This window comes from Colias croceus, chromosome 20 (assembly GCF_905220415.1).
Source record: "Colias croceus chromosome 20, ilColCroc2.1".
NCBI classification, from domain to species: Eukaryota; Metazoa; Arthropoda; class Insecta; order Lepidoptera; family Pieridae; genus Colias; species Colias croceus.
In genome coordinates this window covers 5,406,851-5,434,816 of record NC_059556.1, presented here as the reverse complement: position 1 = coordinate 5,434,816, position 27,966 = coordinate 5,406,851, and the positions used below count along the sequence as shown (strand labels likewise).

Sequence of the window (27,966 nt, the reverse complement as noted above, 5' to 3'; positions counted from 1 at the left end):
CTGTGGACACTAGAACGTCCTATCACCTATGTCATTTACTATTTTCGCGCCATTTCAATAACAAGTCATTTTCGATTTTGGGATTGCGAATTTGGATAGGATTACAGATTTTACTGTTGAGATTCACTAAATTCACTTTACCGGTTACGTTCAGGTTCATCTATATTTCATATTACTTACTGTACATTCCAATAACAGTATTCACTATTCAGTTATTCAGTCTACTACAACGTTTGTGGGTTTTTTCAAATAACATCAAGCAAAGTTGTTATTTTTAATTTTATCCAATATTCCCCAGTTAAAAAGTTTTCCAATATTTTACAAAACATACTATTTGGATTAAGAAGGATGTCATCTAATCCAGAAGTAACTTTAAAATTCACACGTTTAACGGAAAATGCTTTCCCTCCTGTTAAAGGTTCTGAAAAAGCAGCTGGTTATGACTTAAAAAGGTATGTTACTAGTGCTAATGAAGTAAATTTTCTACACTCCAGCTAAAATTTATTACAAAATACATTCTTTTGTTTTCTTGCTCATTCTTCAATCAAAGGTAAGACGAATTGTGTATTTATTATTATTTATCTTTGTATCCATACTACTAACACAAAAACACGTTGGCTATTCCATTTTGTAATCAGAAGCTGTAATAAATTACTTACTTTTTCTTAGCTAGTGGATTTCCTAAATACATATTATATATGGATAACGTTAAGATGTAATATTTCAAATGACTTTAAAACCTATAGTTTCATAATGTACCATGCTATTGCACAGTTGCCAATTTATACTGGTCTTAATCACATTCTATATTCTTTTATTATAATTAAAAGTATCTAAGGCAAATTCTTAAACACTTACATACTCTTAATCTTGTTACAGTGCCTATGATTATATAGTTCCAGCAAGAGGTAAAGAGTTAGTTAAAACAGACTTGCAAATTGAACTTCCATCAGAATGTTACGGACGGGTAGCACCTCGTTCTGGTTTAGCTGTTAAAAATTTCATTGATGTAGGAGGTCAGTATTACATAAACTTATATCAAAATATAGTATACTAGCTGTGCTCCGCAGTTTCACCCACATTGCTCTGCTCCTGTTGGTCGTAGCTATACATGATATATAGCCTTCCTCGATAAATGGTCCATCTAACACCAAAATAATTTTTCAAATCGGACCAGTAGTACCCGAGATTAGCGTGTTAAAACAAACAAACTCTTCACCTTTTTAATATTAGTATAGATAAATTAGATAAGCTTTTGTCAATGTGTTAGATTATCACCTAAATACACAATGTGTACACCATAATGTGTCTGAAATGAGACAAAAAAGCTTGAGTTATGAATTTGTTTTGTAGATTGCTTTGTTATTTTTTAGCTGGTGTTATTGATGAGGATTATCGCGGTAATGTTGGTGTGGTTCTATTCAATCATTCTGATCAAGATTTTCTTGTGAAGAAGGGAGATAGAATAGCTCAACTAATATGTGAACGAATTTACTATCCTAAATTGGAAGAAGTTGGAGTATTATCGGAAACAAATAGAGGTGATGGAGGATTTGGATCTACTGGAACCCAGTAATGTACAAATTAAAAACACCAAATTTTAGTACATATAAATTTCTTATTAATAATAAAAAATATCTGAAAATATATTATGCTTATCACTGTATCCAAATTCATATACTACCTGTTACTTGTTTCAAAATAATCTGAGACACTGGATATAGTTAAACTTTCTACTGCAGCCGATTGTGCTTCAGTAGGAGATGTGTCTTTTCTTTTGAGAAATGGCCTGAATAAACTCTTCAATTTATTGTCATAGTTAATACCAAAATCGTTTTCTGCCTTTTCAACTTTCCTTTCCAGTATCTCGACATTGCTTTGTAATTTATTTATAACTTCACTTAATGTTACAACTTTTTTAGTAAGCACAGTTATCTCATTTCGGTATTTACTAATATCATTTGTAACAGTTGAGCAGCAATCATTATTTTTTATTTTTATCATCTGCAAAACACTAGTCAATTCTTCCAGTCTTGTTATCATATTATCAATTACATCTTGTATTGTTTGAAAATTGCTTGTCAAGTCCAGCTTAAAATATGCAGCATAATCGTTCACAACCTCTTCTATCATTGTCTTGAAAATTGAAATTGTTGAAATTAAAGCTCAAACTCCAAAATCGGGATATAAATATTCCAGTACACTGACGATTTTATCAATAGTATCTGTCACAACTTTTGACAAATTCTGAAAGGAATTCGGTATATAGTGTAAAAATATAAGAAATAATTCCATAGTTTTACTAATCTAGAGCAAAAATAAATTTAATCCTCTAAAACATTTGCTCAGTGTTTACAGAGACTTACAATCCTTACTTTGAGCAACTGCGACATAAATTTTGCAACTGCATAACCATGACACGATTTAGTGCCCATTTCATAACCGATGCATAGATCGCTTCGAACGAAATGTTGTATAGGTACTTAATATTTTATAATTTATAACATTAACTTTACAGGGTTGATACAAAACTAATTCATCTTGCGAATAAAACAAAATGGTAGGTACCTAATGAATTATATTACAACTATTTACAACCGGTTTTTTTTATTAGTCCTACTGTTTAGACTAATAGTATTTTTTTATAATGTCAAGGTCTTTTTACAGAAATAATAAATAATTTTCGTTGTTTTTTTTTGCAATAAGTACACTATAAAACATCGATGAGCTTTATTATTTTATAAAAACACATAGGTATTATGCATGTAATTTTTTTTAATTAATTAAATGTTCTACAATATTGTACCTGCTGCAAGTTACTCTGTATAAATTTGCGACTTTGGAACCTGTGTTTGGAACCTTTATTTGTATGATACTGTGATATAAATCCTAGGTAGGTATTTCTTTAAAGTCTGTGTAAGCTCGGAGTAAAAAATATGACATTATTTTTACTGCATGCCGTCTCAACAGATTCGCGGTTCGCCAACGCGCTGGCTGGTACCTACTCTAATAAATAAATAAAAAATTATAAATTATACAGTACGGCTACGGCTACAAATGGCTACAAAGGACAATACTCTTTCTTAGAATTTTTAGAGTACGGTTGGCGTCCCTAAATGCGAGTTTCATTGTGGGGCATAGTTATTATTCGATATTTTAATAATTAATTAGAAGTTAATAGTCTTAGAGTATATAATATTACAATAGTATAGAGCGAGTGTATTGCACAAATTGCTTATTGCGCATCGTAGGCAGATGAGCTATAGATACTATATAGATGTGTGTGTGACAAATAGGGATGGGTAGGTATCAATTGCGTGTTGAACTGTCGATAAGTTATGTAAATAAATATGTATCATAAGTAAATTTTATGTTCAATAAGTTATTAAAGGAAAAATATACGAATAAAGTATAAATATGTAATTTTAAATTTGTCTACCAACTGAATAAAGTTTGTTTATTCCATTTGAATATTAAATATTATATATGAAATTTTCTTGTATTAATTATAAGTACTTTAAAAAAATATGTTTAATTGGAATATCAGAAAAACGTGAGTACTTTTTAAATAATAAAGTTAATAAAATAAAAGATCAGGTTTAGTGCTATTTCTTTAATAATAAATCAAACCATAATAATAATGTTTTAAAAATGGTAAAAAATATTAACAAATAATTAATAATTTAAAATAATAATATAATAAATAATATTAATAATTTTTTTATTTAATTTTATCCATTCTACTATCAAAATTTAGCGGTTCAGAAAATATATCGTAACATTACATACTTTACATTTACATTCGCATTCATAATATTAGAAAGTGTATCATACAAAACACACCACAAATATATTTATAATACATTTTTAAAAGAGTTTTAAATTTTAAGTTAAATAAATAATTTGTTAAAATATAGTTCTTCTAGTAAACTTTATATCGAGTACAGCGTTGGTCAGGTCACATCACTACGATCACGTGGCGGCAGTGAGGCGCGCGAGCAAGCCTGCGCGTGTCCGCCTCTCACCTACCCTTCACCCCCGCGATGCTAGATTTATTTTCATAAAAATAAGTCTATCAATCGACTTACTGATGGAATGTGATAGTGGATTTCAATTTTGTGTATTTTCTAGTATCGTTTTTGCAAGATAGAACAGCACATTTCACCATGTTTATTCGTAATATGAAAAAAAATCCAGAGCAACGCACTTCGTGAGCACTCAACCACGACTGCGAGCGCTCGCGGCGGGAACGTCGTGTTGTTCCCACCTGTGCCTACTGTTCCCACTTGGTTGTTCGCACTCTATAGATAGTATATATACTCTAAGTTAATAGTGTACATTTTTTATTTCAGTTATGTGGTTATGACCATAGAATAATATATGTTTTTATAATGATATGTTTTACAATATCTGTGGATAATGGAAATATAGTCTATATTTTCTTATTACCTGTGATTCTGTTTGATGTTTATTATTTCTCACTCAGTTTTTGACAGTTAATAATTCAGAATTTTGTAGTGTAAAAAATAAAGAAATAATACTATTTAAGTTGGTATTCTAACTTATTATGCTTCCATCGACAGGTTATTTTAAGGGTATTATTTGTCCTTTTTATGACACCGGTCTTTGTGAGAGACCCTACTGTCATTTTCGTCATGTTAAAAAAGATCCTCAAAATGTTAATGGTGACGGCATTGAAAGCGGAGAAATACTTCAGAAATTAGTTTCGGCAGCAGTTCAAAAAGTTTTACGACAGAATGACTCGTCTCTGTTACCCTCCACTTCCCAAAAGACAACGGACGGAGTATTAGATAGTATACATCAATTGCCCGTAAAAGCTACATATAGTCCAACGCCAATATCAGAATTAAATAAAATTAATAACGAAGTAGAAGCAGATGAAGCTGTTGAGAAAAAGCGGAGACATATTCCCGTACCATACACTCCACGAAAACCAGCTGCGTTACAAATTAAAAGACCAATTGACACAAATGGTTCTAAATTATATGTCGCCCCCGTTATTCAGTATACACCTGGATCTGAATCTGCACAGTTAGACCCCTATACCCCAAAAGGTACTGTAGAATCAAATGAAAAATATAAACCAGGGACTGAAGCCAAAATTCAAGAATACTTACCTAATGAAACTCACAACACAAACACATCTTCAAATAAACATAACTATGTTCCATCAGATAAATATACAACTAAAAGTAAAATAATAGAATATAAACCTACAAATGTGACCAAAAGTGTTGAATTACCTGTAATTAAATATCAACCAACACCTAAGTCATTAGTTCCATGTTTTTCAAGTGATGAAGAAGAACCAGATCTCAAAAAACAAAAAATTTCTAATGACCTGAATGGCTTTGATGATTTAGGACCTGAATTTGATATATTAGATCAAATTTTAGATGAAGAAAATACAAAAGATGAAGCTAAACCAAAAGAAAAACATAATGATTGCAAAGAAAATAAAAGTGATAAAAATAGAGAGAATGTAAGTAAATTAAATACTCATAAAAATGACAAAATAAAGTCAGGTGAAAAAGATTCAAAACAAAAAGATTCAAAGCAATACGACAAACAAGATAAAAAGTACAAAGATTCAGACCGTAAATCAAGTCACAAAAGCTCTCATTCAGATAAAAGCAAGGAAAAGATAAAGAAAGAAGATAAATCAAATAAAAAATCACATTCTAGTTCCAAATCATCTGAACATCATTCAAAATCTTCATCATCCGATAAGAGATCAAAACATTCAAAGAGTTCTTCAAGGCATAATGAAAAAAATATTAAATCCTCAAAGGAAAGTAAAGAAGACACAAAAAAGTCAGAAAAACACCACAAATCTCATAAAAGATCCAAAGAAAATAAAGATAATAGTAAAAGAAAGAAAAGGGAAAAATCTGCTTCTAGAAGTATATCAGAAAATGATAATGATCATTGTGATGGCTTGGAGCTATTAGAATCTGAAGTAATGTCTGAGTCAGACGAGGAAACAATAGCAGAAGAATGTAAAAGAATTTTTGAGGAATATGTACCGGAATCAAAACCAAAAAATGACCAAGAAAATTGTAAACAAGAAGCACCTGCAGAAAGTGAAGAATACATACCAACAAAAAAGAGAATTTCCAGAACAGTAGATAAGAATATAAAGGTTGTGGCTAGGGCACCAGTTAAACCGGATTTCAAACTTAATGCAGCGCAAGTAATGGCTGAAAGATTATCCAAAGTGAAACAATTTCATGTGTCTAAAAATGAACAGGAGCAAAAAAATATTCCAGTTAGTAATATAATTTCTAAACCAGAAAGCTCAGTACAATTCTCAACTCCAACAAGTTCAAAAATTCGCATAGCTCATGTACCATATGCATCAACATTATTAACAGCTAAGAAAACAATGACTAGTAATAATGTAACAAAGCCTATCAGTCAACCTTCTACAAGTTTTACTTCGATACAAACTGTTAAAAAGGGGGTGCAAAGGGTTGCACATATCCCAAATGACAAGTTTATAGATAGACCAGGTGTTTTAGAACCCTTAGGATCCAAGATTCCTGCAAACATACGATCTACTTATTTAAACTTAATGATAGATCAAACTCTTAAAATATATTTATCATCTGTAGATGCTTATGCAAGAGCCCAACATGAAGAATTGACAAGCAGTAAAAAATGCAGTACAGTGCCAATTTATAAAAATTCTGCTGTACTAGCTATAAGTAGGTTAAAGAAAGAAATACTGGAATGCAATGGTGTTAAGAAATCAGGAATGGATTGTGCTACATTACAAAAAATGCCAAATGCTATGGAGCAATCAAACTCTGCGGGATCATGGAGTATTGAAAGTAGAAGTAAAAAAACATATGACGACAGAGCACAATATACTGGAGCCAAACTTTACAATAATATTAAAAAATGGATTCTGACAGAAGAGCAGCTAAGGGAAAATGGCTTTCCACGTCCCCATGAAAATGGTGAAAAGGGCAGGGCAATTATATATGGACAAAATAAACAAAAACCTCCAAAAGGCTTTATCAGAACTTGTTGTAGGTGTAAGAAAGATTATACAGTGAATAAAAAGGGATTTCCTTCTGTTAAAGAAGAATGTATATATCATCCAAATAATAAATATAGAGTAAGGGGTGAAGTTCGATATCAATGCTGTAGCCAAGATGGATCTTCAGATGGGTGCTGCATTGCTGAAAGTCATGTGTATGAATATGTAGATTTTGAAAATTTGAAAGGTTATGTAAAAACTCTTCCTCCAGAAAAAGAGATGGACGATTACGGTGTTTATTCTTTAGATTGTGAAATGTGTTATACAACTCAAGGCTTGGACTTGACTCGAGTGACAGTTATCAATTCCTCATGTAAAGTAATATATGAAACTCTAATAAAACCACTTCATCCAATTATTGATTACAACACAAGGTACTCGGGTATAACAGAAGAGCAAATGTCTCATGTTAAAACTACATTACTTGAAGTGCAAGCTACTTTACTCACAATGTTTAATAGTAAAACAATTTTAATAGGACATAGTCTAGAATCAGATTTCAAAGCACTTAAATTAATTCATGACACAGTTATAGATACAAGTGTATTATTTCCACATAAAATGGGACCTCCATACAAAAGGGCCTTAAGAAATTTATCTTCTGAATATTTAAAAAAAATAATTCAAAACTCTGTAGATGGTCATGACAGTGCAGAAGATGCTACTGTTTGTATGGAGCTTTTACACTTTAAGCTAAAGGAGGACCTTAAAACTAGATGATTTTATTTCATTTTTTCTTTAAATTTCTTTGACTTTTATAATATTTTTTTCCCAAGATAAAAACAGGTTAATTGAGATTAAGATTAATGGCTTTCTCACAGATTTGTGATGAACTGTTATATTTAATTTTTTGTAAATGGTGAATCTTTTATTTGAGAGCACTATATTTAAGAATATAGTTATGTATTCTCATATTAAAATACCTTCATGTCTATTTATTAAAGCAATATATTTAACTTAATATTTAAGGGTATATTGTAAGAATAAATCTTTTATAAAATATTTTTTTTAAATCCTATAGTTTTATTGCAAGACCATTTGTAATGCCATTTTAGTGTTCAAATTATTACCCATATTCTTCAAGTGTTTTTATGCAAATTTGGAGCCATAATTTGGATTTTGTTCGATTCGCAAATCAGATATTATGTTCTTGTCAATGATGAATTTATCATAGGTAGGTACACCAATTGCTGCTTTCATCATAATGCAATATATTTTGATAAAATATATCGAATCAAAATTTCCTTATTTCAGGTCACATCCTATTCTACAGAACAACGTCTTTGGATAAAACTGAAAAATTAAGTTTAATTTTTTTTCTACGTATTTCTCCAGGATAAAAGTATCCTATTTACGCCCAGGATAATAAGGTATAATCACAGGTATAATTATACCAAGTTTCATCGAAATCGAACCGTTAGTTTTCACGTGATGTCTTCACATACATACAGACAGACAAACAAAAATTTTTTAATCACATATTTGGGTTTGGTATCCAGTAACACCCCCTGCTATTTATTTTTTCAATATTTTCAATGTACAGATTTGACCCTTCTACAGATTTATTATATATTAGCTTTCCACCCGCAGCTTCGCCCGCGTAGTCAAAGAAAAACCCGCATAGTTCCCGTTCCCGTGGGATTTCCGGGATTAAACCTATCCTATTTCCCGGGGTAAAAAGTAGCCTATGTCCTTTCTCGGGTACCAAAATATCTCTATACCAAATTTCATGCAAATTGGTTCAGTAGTTAAGGCGTGATTGAGTAACAGACAGACAGACAGAGTTACTTTCGCATTTATTATATTAGTCGAAATCGAACCGTTAGTTTTCACGTGATGTCTTCACATACAGACAGACAGACAAACAAAAAATTTTCAATCACATATTTGGGTTTGGTATCGATCCAGTAACACCCCCTGCTATTTATTTTTTCAATATTTTCAATGTACAGATTTGACCCTTCTACAGATTTATTATATATGTATAGATTACCAACTTATATATGTTTCTTAACTTGGTTAAAAACCTTGTTCACATTGACTCATTATGGTATTTACCCTGTATGTAGGTAAACACCATAATTTGTATTCATAATAAAGATTCTAATTATTTTCATTAGTCTAACTTAAAAGCACTAGGTTATCGTGATTCAAAGACTGATTGAAAATAGGCAGTGCAGTTTTCGAAGAAAATGACAAATAATTAAAACAATTGAAAATATATGAAATGAGTTATAATTTACCCCAAAGCATAGTGTTATTTTGTTTTGAGTAGTTAGGTAATATTAATAATTGCACAATCAATAATAAAATACAGACAATAAATAGAAAGAGTGTATTTAGTAAATGTAAACAATAAAAAACACTTGTACTCAGTTCAGTAAACATAAAAAAAAAACAATTTGAAAAGAAAAGTTCAAGGCTTGAGAAATTGTTATATTAGATTTATTGCAATCCAACAATTTACTTATAAATATATTATCAGTGAGAGTAACAAAAAAAAATACATATTGTATGATGAGTAGTGAGAAAGTAAACAATTTTTAAAACACATGAGAAAATTAATTAATATCAAATTCTTATCAGATTATTAAATTAACAGTAAGAATGATTTATGAAAACATAAATTTAACTAAGAAACTGATTTACAAAGGTCTCTAATAAAATTTATTATCTTTTGTATCTAAAGTATGAAATGGTGTTTACTTTTTATACCATTGATTTGCAGTTATTGCCTATTTTAAATGGTTACATATTTGCAGTATTGATTACTATGATTCTACAATGAGAATAAAACATTAAAGAGTGAAATACATAATGCTATATTTTATTTCTACTAACATTTAGATTTTATGGGAACTCTTATACCAAAAATTATGTATATTTATTATTCCTGCCCAGGCTAAAGTGGCAGTAATGGTACATTTGGCAATGTAATGGTAATTGTTATTTTACACACTTGTCCCAATGAATAACAGTTTCAGCCCATGTTGGGTAGAGCATTTTTATTATTTGATATAGGGGCCCAAGCTCCCATGCGCGCCTTGTTAATCAATAAATGATTGTTCTACACAAGCTTTGACCCGCTTTTCATATTCTCTCCTATTCTCTTTATAAAGTTGGGCAGCCATTGAATTTGCTGGAGAATTTGGGTTGGGGTCACTTAATAATGACTGAAAAGAAATTGAATGATGTATTAAATTGTTTTGTAATCAAATATTAAAATGAAGTAATCATAATAAATAATTTCATTATTTGTATTACCTGTATAGAAGTTAAAATTGCTGAAACATCATAGGTAGGACTCCATCTGTTTTGCAATATGTCTAAACATATACCTCCATCAGCATAGACATTAGGATGAAACATTTTAGATACAAAACGAACTGTGGGGGGTTTGTTTGGATATTCTTCGGTAAATTCAATAGTTAATTTAAATGTACCATCCTCAAATGGAGTGTCATGAGGTCCGAATATTACAGCATTCCAGATCATAATATTATTATCAGTTGGAGCTCCTGAAACACCAGTTGGTGGATCTTCTTGGAGGCTGAAAATATGAATTCATTACTGAGACACAATGTGTATGTTTTATAATAAACTGTATGTTTCAAGATCTTGTGACAATTAATGTCTAAAACTTTTAATGAGGTCATAATTCTTTTGTTAAGAAAACACTCAAATCTACATTAACTGTACATTTGATTTCGTTAAAAATATCTGAATCATAAATTCGATCGAAGGTGACGCATTATTCTGTTTATAGCACAAACGTTACATGCAGAAATAAAAAGATTAATATCAAAATCGATTCCTGGTGCATGAATATGTAGAACAAAATAGAAAATCAATGAATATGGCAAAGATAATTTTGATGAAAAGAATATAGCTATATACTTTAATTTTAGAAATTCTTAAGGAAAACGCTACTTTAAAATATAACAAACCGTTTAAAATCCCTCATAAGACGTCGTCTGGCAGGAGTTGACATTTTGATTTCACAAAATTATATCACTTCACGATGAAGCAAAACAGTTTATTCTTATCAGTCGATATTTATAGTACTTCATGCGATTGATTTCTCACTGTATGTTTATGTTAAAGCTACGCCTTTGTTGTTTGATTGTACCGATTTTTCTCGTCTCGACTAGAGAAAAGGTTGTCAGTATGACCATGAATTCAGCAAAAAAAACGAGCCATGATCACTGCGATGCAAAAACGTCACTAATAAGTTGCTAGTTCTAAAAAATATGATTCATAGACCCTGAAAGCCTTTTCTCTGTTTTGGATAAATATATTAAATTGTGATTTAAGCACCATTGATTCACATTTTTTCATTTTCAAAGCCAAGTATAGCATTTGAAATTAATTTTAATAACTCATCAAATCATCGTCCTGTAATCGTAAATCATCGTAAATCCTGATTTGCTAAGACCTTAGATCATTAATACATAATGATCTAAGGGCGTATTCAGAAAGAAAGCTTGAAAATTATAAGCGCTTATCGGCGCTTGTCAACGCTGGTTCGTTCTACACAAAGGAAGCAGGTTGAAGCAGACCAAAACAAATTTTATATGGCAGCGCCCAGCGCTGACCAGGACCGCTTGTTGAAGGTTGTCGGAACTTGTCGGCGCCGATCAGCGCTTATCGGCGCATGTTCATATATTTTCCTGCGCGGGTTACCAGCGCAGACATGTGCCGATAAACGCTTATAAGTTTCAAGCTTTCTTTCTGAATACGCCCTAAGGCTAAAAGGCATACTTAAAGCAAATACAGTTAAAAAATGTAATATAATGTAGGTATTGTAATTGTATATTGTGTCATTATTTTTGGTATATAATTAATTTTAATTATATATTTAATTTTCTTGAACTCTATTAAGTAGTAATCTTGATAGTAATTAAGAATAATTACAACGACATACGAGGTTTGTATTCCCATTATGAGATTGAAACACGTTGTAACTTTAATTATTTATTGCCACAGTTACATACACTTATAAATTAACACACAATTTACAGTGAAACAAGGTGAAAAAGGTGAAAACAACAGTGAAAATTAACCGTCCTTTTTGAATTCTACCACATAAGTACGGAATTCTCCAAACGCTAAGTCAAAACGTCACAGACGTCAGAGATAATGTTGCCATTATGGAAGACATATAAATAAGAAACACCACAGACAAATCAATGATTAAAGAATATGCTAAATGACAGCAACGAGCAATGATGTTGACACTTGACAGTTGATTCATGATTGATGCCTGAAATCTGAATCCTGATGATAGGTAATAGGTATCAATATTCAATCAGTATCAATCTGTGGTATCAATCAATTGACATTGTTTATTATAAATAATTAAATACCTAACTTAAATATTTAAATAATAACATTCATATCTACGCTTGATGGTTACATATTTTGAGCTTCCTTTAAAACTTCGAGGTCAAAAAAGTTGAATTGAATTGAAAAAATATCAATATTAATAAGTCAACCTTCATTTTCTGGTTCCTGAAAAATTTACAATGAATGAGAATACAAAAAAACTATTTTTTAATAAATCAACGGTTAGTATTATTTTATTTCTAGCTTGAATCATTAATACTTTCATGATGTAAAATATATTTTATATATTTTATGAGTTATATTATATTATGTAGTCTTATGTAGTCTATTAAATATTTCTTTGTTTCAATTTATAGCTATTCAGTTTAAAAGCAGAACTATTGAAAAAACAAGAGGAGGTACAAGAAAAGAAAAATCTACCACAACATCGCTTAGAGAATTTTAAGCCTTCAGTAAAAACATCTGATAAAAACAGACAAGAAGGCCAAAAAGAAAAAAGATCACTCAAAGATAATCTTGTAGCCAAGAACATTGATGAGTCAGAGGCCTTTCGGAAATCCAAGTAAGTAAATTATTTAAAAACCTGATGAAATGATTCTCAGCATATTTTCATCATTCATTACTTGACTCAAAAGTCTTACCTTATTTGAAGCTATCTTCCCGTATGTCTTATGACTATTTGAATATATAATATACTAGCTTCCCGCTCGCGGCTTCGCCCACTTTCTCTAAAACGATTTGAGATTCAAACTATCCTATCTCTCAAGTTGGATTGAACTGCACATGGTGTGCGAATTTTATTATAATCGGTTAAGTGGTTTAGGAGTCCATTGAGGACAAACATTGTGACACGAGATTTATATATATTAAGATAACTCTAATTTGAAGCATGCCTATCGGGTATGATCTGTGAATCAAACAACATCTATTTTTCATACCTCTTAGTGACAAGAGTACATCAGAACAAGGTTAGCCGGGACAGCTAGTAATTATAATATTTAAATATATTAAAATGTTTATTATAATTTATATGTTACTAGCTTTCCAACCGCAGCTTTGCCCGCGCAGCCAAAGAAAAACCCGCATAGCTCCCGTTCCCGTGGGATTTCCGGGATAAAACCTATCCTATTTCCCGGGGTAAAAAGTAGCCTAAGATCTTCTTTATCGGGTATCAAAATATCTCTATACCAAATTTCATGCAAATTGGTTCAGTAGTTAAGGCGTGATTGAGTAACAGACAGACAGAGTTACTTTCGCATTTATAATATTAGTATGGATTTTGTATTATATTCGCAGGGCTGCACTGGAAAAGAAAGCTCAGTTATATGAACATCTAGCAGATAGTGCTGGAAGCTCACAATTGGCTGATCGCTTCTTAGTTGATTTCAAAGAGAAGAAACAACAAGATGTTACAAAAAGGGAGAGTTGTGATACAAAAAATGATCCAATTGTAGAGTCAGATACTGAAGTTTATAGAGAAGATGACGATGGCGATTGGTATTACATTTTTCTATCATACATATTTAATATTAATAATAAAAAAAATTATCTATTGTTTTCACTGTTGCATACTTATTTACGTTTCTACTTTCGAGTTTAATAATAAATAATAAGTTAATGCATATTTTATAATATTTACAGGGTAGAATATGTAGATTGTTTAGGCAGGACAAGAAAATGCCTCAAGTCTGATTTAGATCTGTACAAAAAAAGGGATCAAGAGCTTATAAAGTTAATGCCTAGTAATAAAGATGAAGAAGATACTGAACAATCGGTAAGGGTTTTTAAATGTATGTTGTTATCTCAAAAGACCTGAAATAAATCACAATAGGAAGGAAAATATAATATTGCATACATTTTCTTCCATAAACCTAATCTTTTAGGATTTTTTTTTTTATATTCGTTGCATGAATGATATTATAATAGATCACATATGACTATTTGTTCAAATTTCTTGTGCTATTATAAGTAAATTTTCCTGTGAATTTAGTATTTACGTAAGTTTATTTGTAAAGGGCTTTTTAAGTCAAAAATATAGTATTTAGGATGATAATATTAATTATGATGTGTTCAATTCTAAAATATATTGCACAGGCTTCATCAAAACCAGAAAAACCATTTTTAGTGCAAAAAACAAATGACTATCTGCAATCATTAAGGGAGAAATGGGAACAGAAAGAAAAGGAGCTATTGGCAAAAGACAATGACATTCATTACCAAGATCTTTTGTTTGATGGTAAGTTTGTTGTGTTAATTATCATAAAGAACGCGTATTTAGCGCCGACTTCTGAGCGTTAATCTGACTATTACAGGCTATTAATATACAGGGTGTAATCGTTAAGTGTGCACAAGCGATTATTCCGTAACTATTGCAGATACCAAAAAACTTTAAACTGATATCGAAAGTACTTAACCTAATGAGTAAAATGGCCATAATAAATTTTTAAAAATAAAACGAGAAATATCCAAAAATGTTACATTAAACGCTCCCATACATTTTATTTCCCATACATTTTGTATTCATAGCAGATTTTCGAAGTGATGTCCTCATTGTGCAATACAATGAGGAGCTCTATTTACAGTTTCTAAATGAACTTCCCTTCAAATTTGAGAAGTAATTAAAGCAGAAAACCAAAAAAAGAAAGAAAAAGCTAAAATCTTTCATATTAAATGTACTAGGTTGATCCAAAAGTAATCATAATTGGGTATTTCCTGTGCACATAAAAATATAAAATAAATGTTTTTTGTTTGCTCATGTATTCACTAAGTAATCACAAAAAAACCATATCAACAGGCCACGTTTCCTATTATTTACATTAATTTGAATGTGAACCGTGCGTGCCAGAATGTTTCCCGACGAAAAGAAGACACAATGATTCGACATGTAGAGGGTAAATTTCTAAATTTTAATGATATCAGGATAATTTTTTGTCACGTTTTGTGATTATGGACGTTACCCGAGTTCACCATGTTTATGCTGAAACCAAAAAACAATCAATGTCCTGGATGCGAGCTTCGAAAGTGACGATGAAGAAAGTGAAAATCAGTAGGTTAGATTAAAGCGGTAGTTTTTTTGGGACGCTGAAGGAATAATTATGGTGGAATATTTTAAAAAGGTAGCCACTTTATTGGGCTCTTACTAAATAGACCAAATTAAAAGATCGCGGTAGGTTAGCAAGGAAAAGAGACATGGCAAACTGCGGACCTGAATGCTGTTTCACCAAGACAACGCACCAGATCACAAAGCGTCAGTTGCGATGGCTGCCATTCAAAAATCGGCATTCCAAATGCTTGAACACCTACCCTATTTTTTAGATCTAGCTCCTATTTACTTTATCTCTTTCCTCGGCACAAGAAACACATTCTTAGCAATAAATTATTTTAAGACGACAGCGATGAGCGAAGTGATGGCCGCGTGGAGGGGTTTTTGTGGATGAAGTCAAAATTTTTTTTAAAGTTTAGGAAAAAAAATATTGAAGTATATTTTCTAGTTAGAAGACTATCTAGAGAACTACATAATTATTATAACTGTAATGACCTTGTTTAATATTGATTATCATTACTTTTGGATCAACCCATGTACATGGGATATTCGTATCTCTTACTAAATGTATGGGAGAGTTTCAAGTTAATATTTTAGATATTTCTCGTTTTATTTTTAAAAAATTATTATGGCCATTTTACTCGTTAGGTTAAATACTTTCGATGTCAGTTTAAAGTTTTTTGATATCTGTAATAGTTACGGAATAATCGCCTGTGCACACTTAACGATTACACCCTGTATAATTATTAGGTAATAGCGTTATTTCTGGTTACGAATTTTCGGCATATTACAAAATGCCGGCCGTTTGTAATACGGCGGATTATACAATCCGACTGCGCCATACCCACCCCTCGTCCCGGGTACCTTCCAATATCTTAGATGTTTTACTTTTCCAATTGCTATTTAGGAAATGTATAAATTTCCTAGGAAATGTATATAAAATAATTTATTTCACACATTTCCGTGCGATTTTAGGAATTACATACATTTCCTAGGAATTTTACACAATGACGGATTACTTACATTTCCGTTAACACATACACAACTCAGCTAAACATAAATAATTTCAATAACTACTATCTATAGTTTTGTATGCTTTTGTTTTGAGTGTACATGCATACCTTATGACATTTGTATTTGATTATTTGTACTTGTTAGGAGCTTATGTAAACTGACATATCCAAAAACTGTGTAATTGATACACATCACTTAAATCTATTCACAAATTATAGTATAGATAACTGAGCTTTGTTCTCTGTAATATTTTTTTATTATTAACTTTAAAAACAATTTACAGAGGCAAGAATGCACGGTGTTGGTTATTATTCGTTCAGCACGGATGAAGCGGAGCGTAGGAAGCAAATGGAGGAACTGATCAAAAAGCGAGATGAAACACTTAAAGCCCAAAAGCAAGCTGAAGAAATGAGGAAGAAGCGTGATGAATTGGTAGCAGCTAGAGTAGCTGCAGCTCGGGCTAGACAGAGAATGAGAGCAGGCTTGCCACCAGAGGACCCTGAAGGTGAGTCAAATTGTTACAAACTTCTCATTTATGAGAATGAAAAAAAAAATAGCTTGAGAATTATATTAATTGAACATACTTTTTATTGCAGAAAAGAAAAACGAATTCACTAAATGCCTTCTTGAATTCTTGAACGAAAAGAAAAATGAAGCCGAGAATAAAGCAAAAGAGGAAGAGAAAAGATTGCGAGAGGAACGCGAAAAAGAAAGGCAAAAGCAAAGAGAGGCATATATACGCGAGTGGGACTTGGGTAAAGAAGGCGTTGAGGATAAAGTGAAGAAATTTAAAGAAATGACACAGGAGGAATATGTGGAACAGCAAAGAGCGAAACGAATCGATGAATTCGCACCTCCCGAAACATCGAATGTTTCTCTTAAATCAAAATATACCTTTGACAACCAAGGGAATAAACAAGATTCAAATATACAGAAGACGTGGTCAGATGTCAGACCTAAAACACCGCCTCCGCCTGATATTGGTGATATTAGTAACATAGAACCAAAGGGTCTTTATTTCACGACAAAGAAACAAGGAAAAACTGTTAAGTATAAAAACTTTATAAAAGCACAAGAAGTAGTTCCTATACAAAACGAATTAAGCGATGAAGAGGATGAAACGAAAAACAAGAGGCCCGAAAAAAGAAAACATGAGGCAAATCATGCCGAAATAGCACCACCACCAACTTACGAATATTATGGGCCTGTTCCTAAAAACATTAAATCCAAAACCCCCTTTCATTCTGATATAAGGGAATCCTTTGCACAGGGTGCAAAAAGTTTAGAAGCAAAACCAAGTAGTATACATTTATCAAAACATTATGATTTCACATTTGATTAGAGTGTATCTGTTTGTTAATTTTGAAATAAAACAACATATTATATTACAAATCATATTTTATTGCACAAATACTAAATGTATTTCCCAATTTTTAATAAATTGCTTTTCACTTATTTTTACCTACACTAATATCACAACACAATGCTTTAATGGAAAAAAGGTGAGATCATAATTGACTACAAAGAATACTAGCTCGTGAAAGGATATGTGTAATTTTTATTTGTTATTTAAAATACGGTCTCGAAATAAAAGTTAAACACTGCAATAATAAGTAAATATAGGTTTAATTTGAACTTTTCAGAACCATTTTTATGGTTTGGTTTTTCAGTTGTCATTTCTATCCCTTCCGTAGTAATTACGGTCGACTCTTCAGATAAAGTTGTCTGGATATTTTCCTTACCGTTTACAGCATTTGGTTTGACACTTTCTTGCAGTGCTTCTGCAGTAGGTAATTCTTCACTAGGCTTTATTAAATTGCCCGGCAATGGGTTTTCAACCTTATTTAGTTCTGTTATTTTTATCGTAGATTCCAATGATACTGGCGTTGTTTCTATATTATTATTCTCATCTATACTCTCAGTCATTTCATTTGTTTGAAGTGTAGTTTTCTCAGCTTCATGTTTATCATCATCGTCATTAATTTCTGGATTTTTATCTATAACTGGATCTTCTGATTCGCCTTCAACCAGTGATTCACTTTCTTCTGAATCGTTGACTATTTTTATATGGGTTACAAAATTCTTCTCATTCATATATTTTTTATTCGTTTCGTTTTGTTTGAATTCTATAGCAATTAAACTAGGATTAGTACTGGGAATATTTTCTTCAACTTCAATGGTTGTCACAATAGGTTCATTGATGCTCTTTTTGGTTCGTTTTTTAATTTGTTTTTGAGTTTTTTCCATAAGTTCTGCGAATGCCTTATCTTCACGATCGGTGTTTTGTCCATTGCAAAGGTCTCCTTTGCAAGGGCATGTCATTTTCCACGTTTTTGTTGTATTGCAAAAATCTAAATAACATTCGTCTTGATAAATTTTCACGCAGTATCTTGATTCTACGTACGCTGAAATGTAACAAAAAATACAGCATAATTTACGTTTCATTCTATATTTAATATAACATTGATTTATTACCTACATATTACTTTTTTATTTTATTTAATGTTTAATACAAAGAAAACAAGATACATTAGTTCAGGATACATCGCCCATTTTTGCAAGTGACTACTATCAAGCTAATTTTCCGTTTGTAGCTTTATTTTGATGAGACGCCCAATAATTTCGTGTACAAAAGTCTCGATTGTGGTAGCTAACAGAGATAACAAGGATAAAAATTTTTGATTTGATGGTTCTCAAATATTTATTACTAGACATCGGATTATATGCATTTGCATATTTGCATATGCAAATGCATAAAACTCTCTAATTACGGCGTTAGTGCATATTTTAGCCTTTTTCCCCAATCGTGCATATTTCGTGCATAAATCGTTAAGTAGCGGGAGTTTTGATTGGTCGACTAACCTTTATTAGCCAATCAGAACGCTCAGCGAGTAAACAAACCCTATTTTGGCATGGTAAAATGGCAAAAAATTACAAAATGGGCTCCATTTTAAGTAAATTTTGAGCCATTCAAAATAGGGCTAGATTACACACAAAACACGGGTTGAATTCCAAAAAAGGGCTAGATTTAGCCCGGAAAGGGTTAAGGTGGCAACACTGGGCTCGCGGGTGACAAACGTCACAAATTTGCGCTCGAAAATTTGGTAAAAATGCAATTGTATATTGGCACAAAAACTATACTCAATTTCAAGAAAATTTCAATGTTTTTGTACAATCTTTGATTTAAATATATAAAAATAATAAAGGTTTTTTTGATTTATATGTGCATATTTTAGGCATATCAGTCGTTTTTAGTGCATATTTCGGCCTTTTTTAGTGCATATTTGCATGCATATTTTGGCATTTTGTTAGTGCATATAATCCGATGTCTATTTATTACTAACTGATTGACGGCCATTGCGTCTGCTCGTTTGCCTTCCAATTTTATAAAAAAAAAAAAAACTGAATGAATTTTTTTTTGTTCAATCTCAAGATAATTACCTAAATTATTCGAAAAAATATTTGTCCTACAAAATCTATGGTTTGTTCAAAGAGTCCCCCTTTCCAAAGTGTATCGATAACGAGGTCATCATAAATGATTACTAACAAGCTGATTTTTTTGTTTTCACTTAGTTAATGTTTATATAATTCAACAGACATATTGTCCTACAAATTGCGTAATAAATATTTGAGAACCATCAAATCAAAAAATTTTATCCTTGTTATCTCTGTTAGCTACCACAATCGAGAGTTTCGTACACGAAATTGTTCGATGTCTCATCAAAATAAAGCTACAAACAGAAAATCAGCTTGATAGTAGTCACTTGCAAAAATGGGCGATGTATCCTGAACTACATATGTTGTTTTCTATTTATAAAATTACTGACCCGATTTTAAAGAAATCTTGACTGTTACCTACATTTAATATTGGCATCTGATACTATAAAATAAAGACTTGACTTGCCATTTTGTTGGAAGCCTTTAATTATTAGTATTGTATTTTCAATTCCTATATAACATTAAGGTAGGTTTAAGAAACTGTTTATAACTTATTTACATTGTAAATGTTCTTTATTTAATAGCGCGTTTGTTTGTTTTGCGCGCTACGCGTTATTCTCAGCCCCCCTAGACAAGTGGCTTTCTATTAGCGTAACGTTTGATAGAATAGATTATGAATGTATGAGATTGACGTAAGCTGTCGATACATTTATCTGAAGCGCAAGCTCGCGAAAGCAGCTAGACATCTATTAGGTACTGACTGAGCTTCGCGGTTTCACCCTTATGGCTCCGCTCCTGTTAGTCTTAGCGTTATGATATAGGTATAGCCTATAGCCTTCCTCGGTAAATGGGCTATATAACACCGAAAGAATTTTGCAAATCGGACCAGTATTTCCTGAGTTTAGCGCGTTCAAACAAATAAACAAACTTTTCAGCTTTATAATATAAAGTATAGATTTTATTATATGTATTGATTAGGTACAGAACAGTCCCATCGCTATACAACTCCATGTTCTTTTGCAACGTAGTTCTGTCAAACAGAATTACGTTTGTCTTTTGTTATTTTTTTTAAAGTGCTTTTAATTACGTGGAGCTGTCGCGACAATTGCGCAGTGCGTGAGGCCCGGGTCGCAGGTCGTGACGTGTGCTTTGGGCGCATCGCACGGCGGCGCGCGGCGGCTGCGGTGCACTTGCTCAGCGAGCGGGCCGCACCAGTAGCACTGTCTGCCATCTTCAGCGTTTATGTACACTGGAAGTAGGGAAAAACATACATATAAACTTAACAGTTTTAATGTTTGATGTTTAGTTGATTAGTATTTAAATGCTTTATAAATGATAGGTACTTTTTTAAAGAATAGAGGTGTCCCTGGGTTGTCACTGATCGACTTTTTCTTTTCTTTAAAAAATTATCAGTTTTAAAGAAGAAAAGTGTTTGACTATCCTATTAACACTATCATTTACAAGCATTCCGCACGCGGCTTTGACCGTTTTGTATAGAAACCTCAGCAAATTATATAATTATACCTTTCTCAAGCACCACACTAACTACCTACAAAAAAAAACCATATCAACTTGCGTTGCGTAATTTTAAAGTTTTAAGCCTACATAATTACCGAGTACATAGGGACCGAGAGACGGACATACAGCGATGGAAAAGTAATTTTTAGGTAGGTACTACATATTTTCTATAAATATAATACTTATTTATTTCAAATGTTCAGTAATTATAAAGGTATTCGATATCTGCCTACAAAGATTCCAAATAGCCCTGAATAACTGTTATACTCGATAAGGTTCATTAATGTAGTCGTACCTAATTGATATTTAATTAATATACAGTCGGGAGCAAAAGTCGATGAGCTTCTTCGGGTGGGGCAAGTAATGTATTAATAATTAATTATAGGTGTATGTACAAGGTTTGCCTAAAATTCATTTGAAGATATATTAATGAATATTAGAAAATAATACACATACGATGACTTTGAATTCCTGTCATATCCATATTAGGGTTAAAATATCTTACCAGAATTATGTAATTGTGAATGTAACGTTCACGAGCATATTACCTACTAATTATTTGTAATCCAAAGAGCTCACGTTTAATCCACACTGACAGACGTGCGATTAATTTAGTCCCTACTGTTACATATAATCAAGAAGCTTATAATATTCCCTCGCGTCACGCCAACTGCGGTGGTTTGAAGGTAAATAAACACGTAGGTAGTTATTCGTTCTAATAAAGTCGATGTTTTTACATTGTATTTCTGTAGAAACGATGGTTGAAAATATAAAATTCAGAATGTTCTTTTGGTTCAAAGGCTAGGGATATAAATAAAAATAAATGTGCAAATTTAAAACATAAGTAAATTCATATTCCAGGGGCTACGGGGCTACGCCGGCTACGTATTTCATTCAAAGACTATTATCGTCAATATAATATGATGAATGAATGAATGAAAATGCTTTATTGCTTTGACAATAAATATATAAAATAAAGACAAGACTTTACAGGAATAGCAAGGGAGCTTATGACTTATCGCTAGGGAGCGATCTCTACGGACTACCACTACACTACGGTCTCTATATTATATTAGCTACTACAATTTTCACATGAAAGTTGCAAATAATAATTTGTGGGTAACAATTGGCAATGAATTGATTACTAAGCGTAAACGGAAAATCGCGTTATATTTGGATTGATATATATTCATTAGGAATATAAGTACATAAATTATAATGAAGTATGAAGATTACTCAATGTTGTAACCATTTCCACATTACATTATTCAATATTTAACGCAATAATATGAAAGTACAAATTATTCTCTATTGAAGTAAAGTAAGTATTTCGTCTCATATTGTATTCTTACACAGCGAAGTCTTAACAAAGCGTTTAACAATTTAAGATAAGTGACGATGGAGTAACGTTCTATTCCAAGCCCAACTTGACACCTAAAGTTAGGAAAACTTTGTCCTTTGCATGTTTTATTGAGCATGTTGCGAGTTTCTATAAAATAGGAAGTTCATGCTTCCTGAGGTATTTCGTGAAGCATCTGTAGGTGCAAAAATATTATCAAACTGTAAAGTTTGGTTTATTGATATTAGATGGTCAATTTATCGATGAAGGCTATATTGCTGTATAACGTCATACAGGTACTTAGTAAAACATAATTATAATCTCGGTAGATATTATTCTATTTAACATCACTATATATAATAGGTAGTGTTAAGCTACATTTCAGGTTCACTGTCCACAGACCAAATATGGTCTGTAGAGTATATAGTTCCACACGTCCAGTTATGTTTTTATGTCCGTCCAGCAATTATTTATGATAAAACGGTACATCTGTTACCTATATCCCGACACTATTTGGTATATAGGTTATGTTCTGTCAAGTCCACGTGAAATAAATGACGATCTCTCCACGTTCACTGTTAAAAACAGCCTGGAAATCGTATGGACGACCAGACCACATATGGTCTGTGGACTAGTAGTGCTATATACTCTACAGACCATATTTGGTCTGTGGACAGTGAACCTGCTACAAATGTGTATTTATTAATATTATTAAGGACATGATTATTAATTTTATTACGTAAATTTTAAGTTTATTTCCAGGTCCAGTTATATAGTAACTAAAAATAAACAAGGTAAATATTCGTAACTAAAGCTTAGTACGTAAACTATATTTTAACAATGTATGTTAGAATTATTCAAGTAATGATCGATAAACATCAACATTTCATTTCTGACGGCTGACCTATGTAGAAAGAATCGTATAGGTAATGCCTATAATTATTGTGGCTTTGTTCCGTTACAATAATTACGTATAATTTTATAACGTGTCTCCCATTGTCATTTGAGTCAATTCAACAATGATTAAATAAAAGTTCAGTATAGAATCCACATGGGAAACTTCTGCAATATGTTCCCTTATTTGAACATGTTTATGGAATAAAATAATTTATAAGGTAACGTAACGTGACGTAGGTATTTCAGTTTGTCAATTTATTACCCACTAAAATATAATAAAGGTCTTTATAATGTTTTTATTTTAGATTATATTTCACCGGTAATATATAAATACTAGCTGCTCCACGCGGTTTCACCCCCGTGACTCCACTTCTGTTGGTCGTAGCGTGATGATAGCCTATAGCCTTCCTCGATAAATGAGCTATCTAACACCGAAAGAATTTTTCAAATCAGACCAGTAGTTCCCGAGATTAGCGCGTTTAAACAAACAAACAAACTCTTCAGCTTTATAATATTAGTATAGATTAAAGAGTGATTCAAGTAGCTTATTGTATTGATTTTATTTACAGACAAAGAAACTTTCAATTTAAATTATGTATAAGGCATATATTATCATGGGAATCGCGTCAGCTTCTTCCATGGTCAAAGAAATGCGTGAATATTTAACCACGTGAAGGATATAAAAGTAATTTGATACCTTTAGGCCCAGTTTCACCAAGCTCTGTTAGTTAGTTTAACACGCTGTTAACTCTTTTAACGGGACATCAATGTAAAGGAGTGTCCCACCATGACCTAATCGAGGTTTAGTTTCCTTAACACGGCATCATATTTAATTACTGGCATAGAGGCTCTTTAAATTTTTAACAAGCGATTAGAAAAAATGATTTGATGTTTTCTTGCTGTCAAGATGGACTCTGCATAATATTTTATTTTTGAAAATGAAGATGTGTTGGATGATTTGTATAATTTGGATTATATAGTGCGACCGCGACGGCCCAAAATTTATAAAGACGTCGTCATTGTTTCGTAGAATATGATGATGTTGATTTTAGTACAAGATTTCGTTTATCAAAACAATCGGTTTTGGAAGTATTGCAATTAATTGAAGATAAACTCGAATAACCGTCGGATCTGTAAGTATAACTATCTCGTGAGGTAATACCTATTTATATTTATGTGCATAAAAGGTTCCTTCCTACATACTGTATTATTTTCAATTAAACCATAATAATCCTGTGAGTCATGTCAAATCTAGTATTGAATACCAATATAGGTACTTAAAATGTAAACTTCACCACTACTCAGGTAAGGCTCAGGCCTCCTCATGATTATGAAATGTATTTATCTTAATTTTAAATTCTGTTTTAGGAATCAATCAGTTTCACCTACAGACCAACTGCTTATTGTAGTGCAGTGCAGTGTCGCAGTGATGGCTCAGTGGTGAAAAACATTGTGAGGAAACCGTTAACCGACATATCATAAGATAGCGTGGTGGATAATGACCTGATCCCTTACCGTGTTTAAGTTTAAGTTAGCACTACCAATCCCATGTCCCAGCAGTGAGAACGTATATGGGCTGACGATGATGATGATCCTAATTTAATTTAAATGTGACATTGTTATAGAAATATGTTATTTTTCATGTTACCTAAATAAATAAATAAAACTTGTGTTTTTATAAAACATTTTTATTGTACCCTTAGATTGTACCTATCAACATCATTCAATAAATTGGTTATAACAACTAGATACTAGGTTATTACGAACAAGAATTTACTATTAATTTACTGCTTTCTTTTATCTTTGTCTCTATTTTTCTTGTTAATTGCTCTTCTAGTATGAGATCTCTCTACTTTCCTTCGGACTCCGAATTTTTTTTCGTAATTTCAACCAGATCCAGTTTACCTTCTACCAAGTGAAATTGAACCGCGATTTTTCTTCAACATTATTATATTTATTCAACTCAAAATAAAATTAAAATAACACAAGAAAAATCACAACAAAACAATCTCCAAATAACATCAAACATTTGTAACCATGGTAACGACCAAATCGTTTGACATATAAACCAGGAAACGTAAAAGTTACTACATGATTATTAAATTTTATACTGTATTAGAACATCTCAATTTAGTCGAATTACCAAACATGACAGTTATTATACAACTAGAACAAAAATAGCCCTAATGTGCGAAACTATGGCATTGTCAACTATGACATTTTGTTTCGGGCGGTTTAAAATACGAATGAATGATTCGTGAGTCGCTCAGTTAAAGGCCGATTTGATAATCGGCTCTAAGATTTCCTTCTTGGGACCTGAAGAGTTGACAACGATGTTAAAATACATGTTTATTTTGAAGCTCGATTAATAAATCTCTGATTTAGAAAATATTGGTGAAATCGGGTCTTACAGTCATATCTACTACATAAATATATGTATATACAGTGTACAGTAGTGGGTAGATATGTAAAAAATATCAAATTTATTTAATAACTAGCTTTCCACCCGCGGCTTCACCCGCGCAGTCAAAGAAAAACCCGCATAGTTCCCGTTCCCGTGGTATTTCCGGGATAAAACCTATCCTATGTTCCGGGGCAAAAAGTAGCCTATGTCCTTTCTCGGGTATCAATATATCTCTATACCACATGCAAATTGGTTTGGTAGTTAAGGCGTGATTGAGTAACAGACAGACAGAGTTACTTTCGCATTTATAATATTAGTATGGATTAACAATCTTTCAGTTATCACGTCTCAGTATATCTAATGAATGTATGAAAATACTTAAGCGTATAATTTATTCAAACACACATGCAGAAATAAAAAGAACGACGATTGATGTCTACGCATTTATAAAAATAGGATCTGCTTTTATGATTCTATTCCAATAACATCAACCCAAAAAGTGATTTAGGAGATACCAATTAAATTCAAATTTACGAAAACTAAGCAAAAATAAAATTTCAGCAAACAACGAAAATAAATTGTGATTGTTCCAAAGCTTTGTTTTTGAATCGATGTTTATTTGTTACGAAACAAAACGAAAAGCGAATTAAAACGGTAGCGTTTATAACAAAAGTTTATATTTCGATTGCTATATTATTTATAGCGGGAATACTCACCACTTAACGAAATGAAAGCCGCAACGCTCAGCAGAAATGTTGATGTTGAACCGTAAAACTTTGTTCCCGCCATCTGAGTCCGGCGAAGTATCCAAGAAAATGAAACATGAAAAATATATTACACTACTTTACTGGTTGAGGAATATAAAATATTAATATTCTGTTAGAAAATAATTCCAATTATTGTTTAGCTTAACTTTCCAATTAAAATAACTGGTTTAGCACAATGTGTTCAAAGACAAATGAATATATTTTTGTTGTAATAATAGATAGATACCTAGATTGTCTCTGTGTTTTCCTTCATGGACTGAAGTAATGTGTTGAATGTGACGAGTGATAAGGACAGTTCGCGCGCACGCCAGGCGACTACGCGCACACTGCGCCTTTTCAGCCGCTCGTAGCGCGTAGCGGTGACGTAGCCGTAACTAGTTCGCTGTCGTGTAAACTGCTTTAAATAATTGCTTGTAGTATGTAGTACGAAGGGCGCTTAAATAAACAGGGTGTTTTTAAAAGCGTTAAATATGCGATAGCTTTTATTTTTTAAATAGTTCCTTTGTGTAAACTAGTCCATTCTATTGTACTCATTATAAAACACATTTCCAATATGAAATATTATTGTAAGATTCCATGAGTTTAATGCTCATTCATAATAAAATGGCTTTTGTGCTATACACAAAAAGTCAGCGAACATTGATGATTAAAAAGACAAAGCAATACACAAGTTTGGATTAGTTTCAGCATTTCATTTTAAAAGCATAAAATATTGTTTGCTTCAATGTGAACGGGAAGTAATTGGATTTTGGTTGGTTTTAGATGAGCAGCCGGAATTCCCGTTTGTATTAGGTATTTGGCTAGATATTGTGGTCGTGGGAGGCATTGTGAACGATGTAGGTCATCAGAGCATCGCCGTGCAGTCTGCAATGCGGTGCCTAGCGCCACCCGAATCATTCATTTTTATAAAAAGAACACGGTGTAAGAGACATTGGACATCGATCATAGATTTTGTAGATATAAAATAATTTGAATCGTGTAACAATGTAGCATGATATCATGCAAAGTAAAACTTGTTTTCGTAGATAATTGTCATGATACTTATTTATTTTGCTGTTGATATCAAATAATTATTGTATCTTATTATTTTATAATTTGAATAACTAACGCAATATGTAGTGTTAAAGTGATAAC

The 27,966-nt window shown here is 31.9% G+C and overlaps 6 protein-coding genes across 6 annotated transcripts in view; 4 read left to right on the top strand and 2 right to left on the bottom strand.

Annotated features, from left to right (window-relative positions):
- The window catches only part of LOC123700808, a 535,837-nt gene that overhangs the window by 395,294 nt on the left and 112,577 nt on the right, over window positions 1-27,966 (top strand). The window lies entirely within an intron of this gene.
- On the top strand, window positions 26-1,647 carry LOC123700815 (deoxyuridine 5'-triphosphate nucleotidohydrolase). The gene is made up of 3 exons (XM_045648159.1): window positions 26-452; window positions 880-1,016; window positions 1,374-1,647. Exons 1-3 carry the CDS (start codon window positions 349-351, stop codon window positions 1,574-1,576), a joined length of 444 nt encoding a protein of 147 aa, XP_045504115.1. The 5' UTR covers window positions 26-348; the 3' UTR covers window positions 1,577-1,647.
- On the top strand, window positions 4,359-8,075 carry LOC123700784 (RNA exonuclease 1 homolog). The gene has a single exon (XM_045648111.1). The coding sequence runs from the start codon at window positions 4,568-4,570 to the stop codon at window positions 7,784-7,786; it is 3,219 nt and encodes a 1,072-aa protein (XP_045504067.1). The 5' UTR covers window positions 4,359-4,567; the 3' UTR covers window positions 7,787-8,075.
- Window positions 9,490-11,281, bottom strand: LOC123700814 (ubiquitin-conjugating enzyme E2-17 kDa). The gene is made up of 3 exons (XM_045648158.1): window positions 11,014-11,281; window positions 10,331-10,616; window positions 9,490-10,239 (listed from the first exon to the last, which is right to left on the bottom strand). The coding sequence occupies exons 1-3, from the start codon at window positions 11,055-11,057 to the stop codon at window positions 10,114-10,116; spliced, it is 456 nt and encodes a 151-aa protein (XP_045504114.1). The 5' UTR covers window positions 11,058-11,281; the 3' UTR covers window positions 9,490-10,113.
- LOC123700790 (coiled-coil domain-containing protein 174) lies at window positions 12,358-17,861 on the top strand. Its single transcript, XM_045648118.1, has 7 exons — window positions 12,358-12,633; window positions 12,769-12,974; window positions 13,709-13,909; window positions 14,054-14,186; window positions 14,507-14,648; window positions 16,753-16,974; window positions 17,066-17,861. Exons 1-7 carry the CDS (start codon window positions 12,592-12,594, stop codon window positions 17,809-17,811), a joined length of 1,692 nt encoding a protein of 563 aa, XP_045504074.1. The 5' UTR covers window positions 12,358-12,591; the 3' UTR covers window positions 17,812-17,861.
- LOC123700803 lies at window positions 17,856-27,163 on the bottom strand. Its single transcript, XM_045648142.1, has 4 exons — window positions 27,059-27,163; window positions 26,782-26,854; window positions 20,995-21,156; window positions 17,856-18,874 (listed from the first exon to the last, which is right to left on the bottom strand). The coding sequence occupies exons 2-4, from the start codon at window positions 26,852-26,854 to the stop codon at window positions 18,039-18,041; spliced, it is 1,071 nt and encodes a 356-aa protein (XP_045504098.1). The 5' UTR covers window positions 27,059-27,163; the 3' UTR covers window positions 17,856-18,038.